Raw genomic sequence first — 13,545 nt, forward strand, 5'->3', positions numbered from 1 at the left:
CTGGTGAAATGATAATAACTTTTAATAAGATTTCAAATGCCTTCAGATGAAAATATGTATTAATGCTCATTTTATAATACCTGGTTGTCAAATCTCATGAAAAAAAAGAAAGCACCCATAGCACATGTCCCATAATAAATAGTGCTGAGGGTTATACTGTTAGAGGGAGCTTCAACTGGTCTTTCCTGATGAAAGGCCAGCTGTTAGGTGAGTGGTTCCTGTGGGCCAGCAGAACTTTCACTCAAGGATGACGAGGCGGACAGACGATGGGATTGGCATTAAAGCAGTCAGGTGGTAATCTGCAGGACATTTTGGAGATGCTGAAGTCAACATGCCGGAGAACCAAAAGACGGCCAATCGAACAAATCCATCCCACCGAGCGTAAAACATGCCATCTCACTTCAACAACGAGATGTGACGTGAGCCTGGAAAGGCCACGGCTCACCAGTGCGGACTACAAAGATCCTTCGCTGTCAGACTTCAGACTTATCGTGTTCAGTTGAGCTGTCAGCAGCTGTCTTGAAACAGACACCCCAGCAGGAAGGTTGGAGACCATACTCCTTTCTAAAACAGGCACGAGGAGACTTGGAGGACATAAAGATCTTGGGCACTGCATAGTAGAGCTGCACATAAAAGTCTATCAGATTTAGGGAGTAATTTGAGGCCAACATCTCGAACAACATTCTCCGGAGAGCATTTTCACTGCCATGTTTATTCTCACCATTGTACAACTACAGCACATGGCCTGATATCAGAATCAGAATACTTTATTAATCTCTAGGGAAATTATATTGCTGATTATGCAGAATCAGTGCTGGATGTTTTTTGAGACACTGGGCGCTCTCTTGCCTCAAGGAATCCAACAGGCAGCTGTAGGGTGGTCACTCGCTGTGATATTATTGGTTAGAGGGCCACATGAACCCGGATGAAGAGCTCAGAGGTATCAGACTACAGTAGCTGCAGAATTCCAGCTGCATGGAACATGATTCTCATATCTTATATAGATCTGGACTATTTGTTCATTTTTGTAAGGAACACCTTGTTTTCCAAGCAAAACTCTTGTTTGTGTTAAAGAAATTATAGTGAAGTCTTGGTACTTGTCTTTAATGGAAATCTGATTGATTTTTTAAAAATCCAACATGAAAGAAAAGATGCTGGTAGAATGTAAGAATTCAGTGCCAGATTGGCCAGCATAAACATCAAGATTACACGGGTCAGTCACAATCAGATGGCAACACTGGGCTTAACAGTGTAACACAATGATAATTACAATAAATAATATCATTTTATACTAGCTGGTGTTCATAATATACCCAGTGATAAAGTTCAATTCTATACAAATATCAGCGCTCCAAATTATGATGTAACACACTTATGTCCAAAAGAAGGTGAGATCTTTGTAGTAATCTAAGAAAAATCACTTTTAGCAGTTTGATTCATCGTGTAGTGATTTACACATTCCCAAAAGATCCACAGTTTGATCCCAGGGAGACACAAATCCCATTGGATTGTGTCAAAAAAGTAGCCTAGAAGTTTGATGTAGCTCTAAAGGTCTCTGAACCGTTTTAATCAGGTAGTCGTATTAAGTGCCTCATGTTTCTGTATTTGATAAACAACCAGTTTCTCAAAATTTAGGAGAAAAAAAAAATATTGGTGGATATAATGGAGCTGCCTTTACAAATGACCTGGATCAAACCAATTTGCATGACTTGTCTCATGCTGCTCATACTGCTGCTTTTATGCCACTGAAATGACGCTGAATTGTATACTTTTCTTAAGTTCCAGGCAGATATTTTCCAATTGCCTTTTCTCATCTCTGAAACCATTTCATCTGCTAATTTCAGTAAAACAAGATCCCTTTTGTCCTTAAACATCTCTGTAGGACATGGCTGCATTTTTAGTGGCGCATTTGCTCTCAGCTCTCCTTTAAACCATGATCCAAAACATGAAGATGAGACTGAGAAGCATGCTGAAAATCGTACATGTTGTACCAACATATTTTCTTTGATACTTCCCAAACATAAATAGTCATTTAACCAAAAAAAAAAAAAAAAAAAAAAAAGACTCAATGAGCCCATGTTGTGATACAGAAAATGAGCTTTATTCTCATGTTAATGTCTTAACATACAAATCACATTCTTTTTAATAAAAGAAAAATTCAATCAGTACCTGGCATCTACACTCTTTCTCTACAAGTACAACCACTTCACGTTGTGTCCTGCTCTCTAAACATACGCTACCTACTCATAAAAATAGTAACATTACAGTTTGCTTCTGTTTACTCCTTTAGCCCAATAGTCAAACACGTGGACCTTTTTGTTTTGTTCGAAAAACTGTGCAAGAGTAGATCCCTTTTTAATATTTCAAATAAGAAGTGATCCTTTCCCCCTAATTACGAATAAAAAGGCCATCAATGAAATGTAAGGAACTGATGTGATACATAAAAACATGAATTAGCCACAACAAAAATTAGAGTACCTATTCATAATCTGCTGGAAACCTAAGAACAGTGACATGTTTAAGGTTCACAGAAAAAACAAGTGCAAAACAGAAATAAAGGATAAAGTTGACTTAGTGGATTTTGGCACAACAAGATACAGGATATGGTTTGATGGAAGGGCAGAATATCTGTAGTCAATATTTTTTGCTTCTTGAATAACAAAAAAAAAAAAAAAAAAATTAAATAACAATGAAAAGTCAGTAACATTTAAACGGATCAGAGGAAACTCCAATAAGACATTACCCTGCAAATTTTGCTTCATAGTGTCTCTGAATGAGTACGTAAGTGACTGGCAACGAACCACAGAGAGAGAAAAAGAGTCTTTAAAAAGAAACATTAAAAAAGAAAAACACATGCTAATACCTGCAAAGACGTGACTTGACTGCCAGACGTTCCTAGGCATATGACCTAGTGAAAATACATGAACTATATATTTATATATATATATATACTTATATATATATTTTTGCTTGTTTTTTTTCTGTATCTGCATACTGTATAAGGTATACTCTATAGTGTTGTTAAATATATGTTAAAGAGAGAATGATAGTTACACAGTGGTCTGTCTAGCCCTGGAGTGCATTCTGAGGAGTTGACCCGTTGGTCGCCGCTTCGACCTACCCTCCAAACCTCGCCATTGTCATGCGCTCTACATAGTACTGGTCTCAAATCAGCCTCTGAATCATCTAGTCCACCACGGGTGAAATGATACATCGGATCCAGATTAGAAACTCAGAGAAAAAAAAGAAAGAAAGAAAAGAAGAAAAAAAAATCCTCAGCTTTCTGGCTAAGTGATCAAGGGCTGGTTTCAGATCAGGCCTTTTCTCCGAAGGCACTTCCGAAAGGCCCGTAAGCTGTCCACACACCCAGCTACTACAGAAACACAATGCATAGAGCAAACATCAATGTGTTTAGAGTTTTGATGGCCATCACTGCTGAGATGGGCTCAGTAAGACCACAGCTACATACTTCAAGAGGTTTGATACTTCTTTTCTTTTCCTTCTTTTTTTCCTGTTTTGTGATGAAACACCACGCGAATGTGATGTCTGATCCTGGCATTACATTTCTATAGCATAGTATCAATGTGATTCAACTCATTTGAAATTGTCATTACAATTGTGTACAACAGTCTCAATGTTGCTTTTTTTCCCCCTCTCCACACTCAAACTCACACACATACACACACACACACAATACAATTAGTTGTCAGTCATCATCAAATGGGTGCATAATTTCAGGGAAACCACAAATGTCATCTGGTACACGGGCGGGTCAGAGGTGGCTGAACTTCATTAGTAAGGAGGTTTGCGTACATGGGGGCAGGGCACACGCATTCAAGCAAATATTGAACACCAATAGTCAGACTCGTCTTTTGACTGTAAACGGACGCTTACATTGCAGCATCACAAATACACCACCACAAACCCTTAGGGAAGACTGAAAGAACTCTAATGTTGATATCCAGTGCTACTAACCTGCTCCCAAGTACATCACAAAATAAACGAGGTTCTGATTAGGAATCATAACAAAAGACAACATTAAAAAAAATATAGCAATAATTTACACAACTAGCTCTATGTAGTGTACCTAATGGTGTAGTGTGAAAGGGTTAATTAGTGTGCGGGGAATGGGGATGAAAGCCGAAGCTTGCTGTAATAGCTGCTCGTCTCCTCTAGGGGCAGCCGAGTGGAGTCCACAGGACTTTACTTTGTTCTTGATCAACTATAGTCATGATCTGAGTGCAAATGTACGGGAGGGTGCCGCCTTGGACAATACCTGAAAAGACAAAAATACTTTATTAAAGCCAAGCGTTTTTTTTTCTGTTTGTGGGTTGTTGTTTTTTTTAAAGATAACTTGACTGAATACATACCTGTGAAGAATTTGCTGTATTCTTGTTCTATCTTCTGTGCACTTTCAAATTGCTCCTTGGAATGTTTTTGAGACACTTTGTCTCGCAGATAAATCGGATCTTTCTGTTCCCTGTGAGGGAAGGAAAAAAAAAAAAGTCATTCAGATCACAGTCACACTTAAATGTTTCAGAACACATTTAAAAAAAAAAAAGAAAAAAAGAAAAAAGAAATCAGGAAGGGGGCAAACACGTATTCGTGGAAAAGTGTACAAAACCATCTTTTCTACTCTTCCATTGTGTCCAATTAAGCTTTTGATAACTCAAAACATTTAATACAAACTGACACTTTCAGGTATTAAAGTCCCAATTTTAAAAATACAACAACAATGTCCAACAAACACCTACAGATATTAAGTGATAAAAGGCATACAGCACTTCAACTTGGGGGGGCGGGAGCCAGGATGTTTCACCAGCTGTTTCGGATTATGCAAGTGTGTGTTGGAGCGTGGTGCTTTTACAGATGCGCCAAAGGGTTCATGGTGGGATAGAGAGTGTGAAGGCTTATCCTGCTCCATTTATCCATCCATCCACCCATCCATCCATCAGCCACACAGACACACACACAAAAATACCGGGACATCCCCAAGTCATGCTGTCCAAATTTGTTATAAAACAGGTTGATACTTACTTGATCTGCTTGGCGTTTTTGTAGCGGACAAAGACAACAATTGGATAAATGTGAACACTGTGGAGCCTCTCAATGGCGTGCGGGGCGATGTCGAGCAAACAGTGACAGCCCTGCATCAAAAAGACATAAAAATAACGGCAATCATCGACGACCGTTTTCACCATCAGCGATCTTGCCTTTTATTGTCCACTGTCAGAGATCAAAGAGCCACAGCTGTGATAGCTTATCTTGACCAAATGCAGACAGTCGTTTCATCTTGTCCGATAAAATCTGAAGAGAAAGAAAAGCACAGAATAATACCTTATCTGTTATTTCTTTTATAGAAGCAACCGTGGTCACATCAAAATGTCCACTCCTGCGCTTGTAGTCGATGAAGAGGCAATCTTTGACGCCCCGCTCGATGGCTTGCTGGGACGCCTTCATCACCTCTGCAAACGAGACAGAAAAAGTACGAGAGTGAAGATTCCTGCTATGAAAGAAAGTAAACACTGAAATGAGAAACTAAATGCTTGCTAAATTACACCCTAAAGCTTTCCTCCTAAAACGTTAGTTGCAGTTCACTGATGTACATGAGGTATTCATTCTCCAGATTTACAGGTCTGAAACATCTGCACGACATCACCTTACCCAGTACACATCTGCAGAACTTTCCGGGGGATTCTTTCACCAGCATCTCCTTGACAGGGTCTGTGAGAGGCCCGAGGATGAGTACTGGTCGGGGAGAGGTGCACTCCACCTTCTGGACTCGCTGGTATGCCAAGCTCACACAGTCTGAATAAAACAGGACAAGCAGGCCAATCAAAAATGCTGTTCAACTACCACTACTACAACAACACATCTAAGCCTTTGATCGCACCATCAAGGAAGGGGATGGAGTCTGTGCTGATGGTGTCCAAAGCCACCATCTCTTTGCTGTCTTTGGAGCTGCTGCGTTTGTGTTTCTGTTTCCTCCTGAAAAAGGATCTGCGGGCTGCTGCAGAGAGAGTCTTACTGGAGTCTTCCTTCATTTCCGTCACGCTGTGTCTGCGGTAAAACTCTTGGTCCATCCTACACAACAGACACAAAACAAAGTTTTAATGTAAGAGAATCCAAACCAAAGGTCAGTTTGGATTCCTATTGTAGATATTAGACTGCAGTTGAGGAGTTGGTTTCCAAAACAGGATCACCTTTAATCAGAATTTAAATGTTATTGACTAATGTTCCTAATGCCAAGACAAACTAGAAGCATATTGTTTAGCACCACACCTCTGCAGTACGACAAAAATAAGATCTTGCAGTGCAATTTAAAAACAAATGTAAGTGATTTTAAATGTGCTTCCTAAATTGCAGCAGCATGGCAGGGATAATGGTCACAGCTGCTACAAGCTTAAAAATATGTGTAAGAAATGGGAAAAAACAAGCTCAGATTCATGGAGAATTCAAATGGAAGGTTATAATCTGATTTTTCAGAACAATAGAAGTGATGGCAAAAATTTGCCCACATACACGCTACATTGCCAAAACTATTCACTCCTCTGCTTTTACACACATATGAACTCGAGTGATATCCATTCTTAATCCATAGGACTTAATATGATGTTGGGCCACTCTCTGCAGCTGTAACACAAGGCTCAGAAGCTTTTATGGGAGTTTTTAACCGTTCATCCAGGAGCACATTTGTGAGGTCAGACACTGATGTTGGACGAGAAGGCTGGTTTGCAGTCTCCACCTTAATTCATACTAAAGAAGTTCTGTTGGGTTCCAGTGGCAGCGTGCTGTAATCCACTGCATCCAACACTTTGCATTGCGCTTGGTGATGTAATGCTTAGATGCAGCTGCTCAGCCATAGAAACCTATTCTATGAAGCTCTCTACACATATTTGTTCTTGACCTAATTTGATGGCCACACAAAGTTCTCAAGATGGTATTTCACCAAAATCACGCAAAAGAGCCCAAGGTCCCGGGTTAATTCCTGAGTATAAATATCTGTTATAATTACCACTGACAGCAGCAACTAAATTAAATGCATTGCAATTAGATGCTTGAAGCTCGACCTTCCAACATATGTGGTTGGATAGAATTTGGGAAATCTGATGGAATGAACGACATCATTTTTCTGGAGATAAAGACCTATTTTTATTTTTTAAACAACAGCGAGACGTTAATACTAAAGTCTGTTAGATTTTAAATATGTGTGTGCATTTTTCCTTCCCTTCATTTATTGTTTCTTTAGATTTTTATTATTATTGAAGAAAAAAGGAAAACTGTCAATATTGTACTCACAACAACTGTAAATGTGACGACAGCAATGTAAATATGAATGGTGATGTACAAATTGTTTATGAATGGTGATGATAGAAATATATTGTGTATTTGCAGTTTCCACCCACATGTACTTGCTGGGGATCTGCCCCCTCTGGATCTGCTGCGCGTTCTCATCTAGCTGCCAGGCCATCCAGGTCCCAAAGATGCCCTTTGGTAAAGACTCATCCACGTACAGGATGTCATCCTTCTTAAAACTGAGGTCCCCCTCGGCCTCCCCCACCCTGTCGTAAAGTGCTCTGGTGGGAGGAAGAGACAAAGATAGATGGGGAGTTATGAAGAACGGAGCAGAACGAAAGGAGCAGAGGAGCATGAAGTTGATAAAGTGAGAAAGGAGGTGAGGAATCACACAAGATAAGTGTGAAGAGAACAAAACGAAGAATCAGTAACACATGAGCAAAAGAAAGAAAGTGTCCATTTCATTTTCAATATAAGCCTTGCTTTCCTCATACTGGAGGTTTGTAAGTCACTCCCGAGCAGCCCGTCTATGACAGCCACAGAAGCTGAGTATATTTACTGCAGATGACATCACAAGCCCACTTGCCTATATGACAAGTGACTGCAGCAGCTGCGGCAACAACGCCCAGACTGACACCCAACAATAAAAGTGACTATTATAGAACTTAATTTTCCATTCATACACCGTGAATCTCTAATGCCCTGGCAAACACTGAGAACTAAAATGGATGTGGTGTTGCATCTGGTGTGTACTGAGATCAGATAACCTAAATCTGTAGCGTGATTAGCTTCGCTGCAGTGATACAGTGGATCTGGGACATAACTGGTTAGATGAGAAAGAGTCCAGCTTGTCCAAAGGCTCTCTCGTGATGGTTCTATATTTAGCAGAAGAAAAAGAGATGAGGCTGCTGTGGGAAAATTAGCGGTCTCTTTTTAGAAACCTGGATCACAAAACTCTTACGTGACCGTATGTTTAAGGCAAGTACAAGCACATACCTAATGTAAAAGCCATCTCCTGAAATATCTTTGACCACGTTGAAGTCATCAGGCCGATGCTGCACCTTTAATGTGACTGTCTCCGCAGGCTTTAACATCTCAACATAAACCTCTTCGGCTGTCTTATTCTTCATATTCACCGAGTTGTACTGAAAGAAAGGAGAATGCGAAAAAAGGGAGGCTTATTTCTCGTTACATCACGAAAATAAAAAGGGCGAAATCTGATGAATGTTTACACTCCTGTAATCATTTCATCGGCATGTGAATGGTGCACAAGCAAACAAGATTTCCTCCGAGCTTTCAGCTGTATTAAAGCGTCGCAGTATTGATTTGTGCCATGTATGGGGGAAGAAAACAAACGGGATGCGAGTGTGACGGACAGACTGATGCTGTGCCGCCTGATGACAAAGCCGCATGGCAATTCACAACTGCAGGCTTTTTGTGGCAGAGAGCTAAAAAACAGGAGAATGGCAGGAATTGTCTTGTATGAGTTTGTGATGTTCTGGAGAAATTGCCAAGTGGGAGAGAACACAGATGAAGACGAGATCAATGAAATCAATGAAAAACAAAGACAGGCAAGGGGGGGGGGGGGGGGGGGGGGGGGGGGAAATGCCAGCACTTTCTGGCACTCAAGTTGTAAGAAACATCCATCCATCCATCCATCCATCTTCATCCACTTTATCCGGGGCCGGGTCGCGGGGGCAGCAGCCTAAGCAAAGAGGCCCAGACCTCCCTCTCCCCAGCCACCTCCTCCAGCTTATCCGGGGGAATACCAAGGCGTTCCCAGGCCAGCCGAGAGATATAATCTCTCCAGCGTGTCCTGGGTCTGCCCCGGGGCCTCCTCCCGGTGGGACATGCCTGGAACACTTCACCCAGGAGGCATCCTTATCAGATGCCCGAACCACCTCAGCTGGCTCCTTTCGATGTGGAGCAGCAGCTGCTCTACTCTGAGCCCCTCCCGGATGGCCGAACTTCTCACCCTATCTGTAAGGGAGAGGCCAGCCACCCTTCGGAGGAAGCTCATTTCTGCCGCTTGTATCCGCGATCTCGTTCTTTCGGTCACTACCCACAGCTCGTGGCCATAGGTGAGGGTAGGGACGTAGACCGACCGGTAAATTGAGAGCTTCGCTTTTACACTCAGCTCCCTCTTCACCACGATGGACCGGTGCAGCGTCCGCATTACTGCAGCTGCAGCCCCAATCCGTCTGTCGATCTCCGGCTCCCTTCTCCCATCACTCGCGAACAAGACCCCGAGATACTTGAACTCCTCCACTTGGGGCAGGAACTCATCCCCGACCCGGAGTGGGCACTCCACCCTTTTCCGGCTGAGAACCATGGCCTCAGATTTGGAGGTGCTGATCCTCATTCCCGCTGCTTCACACTCGGCTGCGAACCGTTCCAGTGCGAGCTGGAGGCCCTCACCCGATGAAGCCAACAGAACCACATCATCCGCAAAAATCAGAGATGAGATTCTGAGGCCACCAAAGTGAAAGCCCTCCGCCACTTGGCTGCGCCTAGAAATCCTGTCCATAAAAATTATGAACAGAACCGGAGACAAAGGGCAGCCCTGGCGGAGCCCATCACCCACCGGGAACGAGTCCGACTTATTGCCGGCAATGCGAACCAAGCTCTTGCAACGGTTGTATAGGGATCGAATGGCCCGTAGCAATGGGCCAGACACCCCATACTCCCGCAACACCTCCCACAGGACACCCCGAGGGACACGGTCGAATGCCTTCTCCAAGTCCACAAAACACATGTAGACTGGTTGGGCAAACTCCCATGCACCCTCAAGTATCCTGGAGAGGATAAAGAGCTGGTCCAGTGTTCCGCGACCAGGACGAAAACCACATTGTTCCTCCTGTATCCGAGGTTCGACTAACGGACGAACTCTCCTTTCCAGCACCCTGGCATAGACTTTCCCAGGGAGGCTGAGGAGTGTGATCCCCTGTAGTTGGAACACACTCTCCGGTCCCCCTTCTTAAAGATGGGGACCACCACCCCCTATTGTTTTAAGAAACAATAGCACAAAAAGTTACAAGACACAGCAAAACAACAAATTAGTATTGTGGCTGGTATTACACCTAAATATTTTTACCGTTTATCTATAGGAAACAAGGACACATCTTTATGTTTGAAAATGCTGTTTCAGGTATGATTTCATTTGGATGATCAGTTCTCTCATATCTTGAATGAAAGTTTTGCATGACACTTTCACAACCACAAACCACCTGAACGGCAGGCAATTACGGTAAATTGCAGCCATGCTGCTATGATCAGATTATCAAACTGTGGGAAATGTGCAGGAAAACAAACAAACAAAACCACTACAAAAAGAGCATATAAACCCAATTCCCAAAAAAGTCCCTGTGTAAAATGTTAATAAAAACAGAATGCAACGGTTTGCAAATCTCATGCACCCATATTTTTTTTTCTCCACAATAGAATACAATGAATTTGATGGCATCAGCATGTCTAAAAGAGGTTGGGACATGGGCAACAATAGTAAGTGGAACTAAACACAAACAGCTGGAGGACCATTTTGCAGACAATTACATTTAATTGCCAACATGACTGGGTTTGCACACCTATAGGCAGTTAGCAAACTTGTCCTGCTCAGACATGTAGTGTATAGCTGGTAGTTGGGTTTATCGAGGTCAGATCACATGTCTCCTCTCAAGACAGTAACATCACGTGTCTGTCTTAGTGAGGCGTTTAGGGAAACACTGCATCTACAGAACAAAACATGAATGAGGCTTTTACTAGTTACTAATACAATATTCATGCAAAAATGACAAATTTAAAATGACTGATCTTTCCAGTTACCCATCCGACTGAATATGAATATACTGTATGAAATCTATCCAGGTCCATTATAAAATTCCATGTGTCTGTTTGTGAATGTGGGGTAGGGTTACAGTATATGTCCCTACCTCCAGGATGAGGTCCCCAGGAAGCAGCCCATCGGGACCTCGAGCTGGACTGTCCTCATCCAGACTCTCTATGTAGACACCCCTCAGGTTTCCTCCACAGAGTGTGACCCCTACTTCCACCCCAGGCCTGCGTACTGTTACGAGCCGCGGCTCACCCGCTTTCCTGCCCCCCTCAGACGGCATCCTGGAGGGCAACAAGAGTCAGTTACAGAGATAATGAAGTGTAATTGTGTGTGTAATTGTCTTCCCATCTTTGCCTACATGTGTACCTGATAAAATTGTGAGGGCTGGTAGTGGGCGTAGTCTGCTTGGAGGAGGGAGTGAGTGTGCCCTCGTCCTGTTCACTGAGTGTATCGATGGTGGAGTGATTGTCAGGTGTAGCGGCCCCACTGCCCTGCGGAGTTGGCTGAGTACTGACCGGCTCCAGACGGGAGCTGCAGTGCAAAATAGGTTACACTGATTGCATTAAAAAGGGAGTTATGATTGATGCGCTTCATAAATGTCACAAATGTTTTATTTGACCTGAACGTATTCTGTAGCCAATCCAAGTATCAAAAAAGTCCAAATTTAGATTAACACCAACTTTTATTGGACCCAGTGCAAACTGGCCAAGTGCATTAATTTTAATTAGAGTGACTCAGACTTTGTAACTTTGTTCCTTGCTTTATATTGTGCGTTTTCTCTCGTTAAGAACTGGTGAAAGATCACAAGAATTTAAATAATAGAAAAGCATCAGGCTAACAGATGAATCATTTTAGGTATTAGTATTTTTTTTGCTATATTCTGCATATGTGGAGATGCTTTAAAGCTGACCTATTACAATTTAAAAAAAAAAAAAAAAAAGAATAGAAGGGCAATATGAACCCCGAGCTTTTAGCTTGTACCTACACTGCTTCATTATTTGAAACTTCATTATATACATGGCAGAATATAAGGAAAAGCATAATAGGTCCACTTTAATGTGTCAGGATCTTATTAAAAAAAAAAAAAAAGATACAGTCAATGCTGAAATGAGCCTAAAACCTTTTGTGTTGGTCTGACTCTGTGCACATTTCTAATATTTAAAGACAAACAGCTACAAAGTTAATCTTTTCACCTGGGTGATCAAGTGCTGTTTCAGATATTACTTTATGTATACTCAGCTAGAAAAGTGCAAGTCAATAAGATGTAACACCTGGCCTCACTGCCACAGTGTATTTAAAATGCAGCTGGAACCGATTTAAAAATTAGCCAAATGAAACAGCTGAGATTCCGATAAAAACTAACCCTACACTAACGCCACATTACCTCGAGCGAGAGTGGTTGCCCAGCTGGTACATGTGTGGGTTGTACTGTGCCATAATGGTGATGGTGTCGCACTGCTGGCCAATGATGAGACGAGCTTGCTGCTCAGTAGCGTTCCGCAAGTTGATGCCATTGTACTGATAAAGTGAGAAAAGTGTGATTAGGACAGGGAATGAAGGAAGACACGGGAATATATTCTATTATCAGTCTATTAAATGCTTTAAGTCACGGATGTCAAACTCATTCTAAATTGTGGGCCACATATAGCTTTGATGTGAAGTGGGGAGGACAAGTGAAACGAAGAAAAAGAAGTACCTCTGTTTATCTACATGATAAAGAAATGTTGCTGTAGAATTATTTTTTACAATTTAAGAATCAATACGTAAAATTACAGACAAATTTCTAGAGTAGACAGAAAAGTTCACTAACATTAAAAAAAATTATTTAATTTGTTTATATATTAGTTAATTACTTTGTGTTGTATAAATGAGAATGGGGGGGGGGGGGGTGTCTTTATCACTAGGAACTGCTATAAAACCTATGAAAATACAGTTAAAAGTCCAAAATTTAGATGCAAGATGCCTTCCTTTACTTGTTCCAAAGCCATCCAGTGGGCCAGATTGGAATCTTTGCCTGGCCGATTCTGGCCTCCAAGCCTTATGTTTGACACCTATGCTTTCAGTTATTTGCAGCAATTGGTGAAGAAAGTAGTTATGAGAGCTGACTAGTCATTAAAAAGGAAGAGTGTACATATGCATGAATGTAGAGCTGAATGCATGCACCTCAGCCCTTAAAATACATTATAATAGTCAGAGCTCCAGATCAAGGAGGCATCTGCTTTCATTTTTACTGAGCTTCAACAACTAATAATAAATATATCGGTGACATATCTATTAATATCTTGCTTCGAAACAGATATGCTTAAAAAAAAAAAGAAAAAAAAAAAAAAAGATATTTTTTGGACTCACTCATATGCTGTTGCATGCCTGTAAAAATGTGAAGAGGGCACGTTACACTGGAGCAGCCCAGACGCTGT

The 13,545-nt window shown here is 41.7% G+C and overlaps 1 protein-coding gene across 3 annotated transcripts in view; it reads right to left on the reverse strand.

Moving 5' to 3' along the window:
• Positions 1-2,079: 2,079 nt before the first annotated feature.
• Positions 2,080-13,545, reverse strand: part of dlg5a (discs, large homolog 5a (Drosophila)) — a 104,809-nt gene continuing 93,343 nt past the window's right edge. For all 3 annotated transcript variants that reach the window (XM_004551625.5, XM_012919247.4, XM_004551624.5), the window contains 11 exons: positions 12,513-12,646; positions 11,495-11,659; positions 11,226-11,409; positions 8,293-8,441; positions 7,407-7,577; positions 5,894-6,084; positions 5,665-5,808; positions 5,338-5,465; positions 5,038-5,147; positions 4,371-4,480; positions 2,080-4,276 (listed from right to left, as the gene is read on the reverse strand). In XM_004551625.5, coding sequence (XP_004551682.1) covers positions 4,173-4,276; positions 4,371-4,480; positions 5,038-5,147; positions 5,338-5,465; positions 5,665-5,808; positions 5,894-6,084; positions 7,407-7,577; positions 8,293-8,441; positions 11,226-11,409; positions 11,495-11,659; positions 12,513-12,646 — 1,590 coding nt within the window. In that variant the 3' untranslated portion in view covers positions 2,080-4,172. The remainder of the gene's footprint in view (positions 4,277-4,370; positions 4,481-5,037; positions 5,148-5,337; positions 5,466-5,664; positions 5,809-5,893; positions 6,085-7,406; positions 7,578-8,292; positions 8,442-11,225; positions 11,410-11,494; positions 11,660-12,512; positions 12,647-13,545) is intronic.

This window comes from Maylandia zebra, linkage group LG13, assembly GCF_041146795.1.
Source record: "Maylandia zebra isolate NMK-2024a linkage group LG13, Mzebra_GT3a, whole genome shotgun sequence".
NCBI lineage: Eukaryota > Metazoa > Chordata > Actinopteri > Cichliformes > Cichlidae > Maylandia > Maylandia zebra.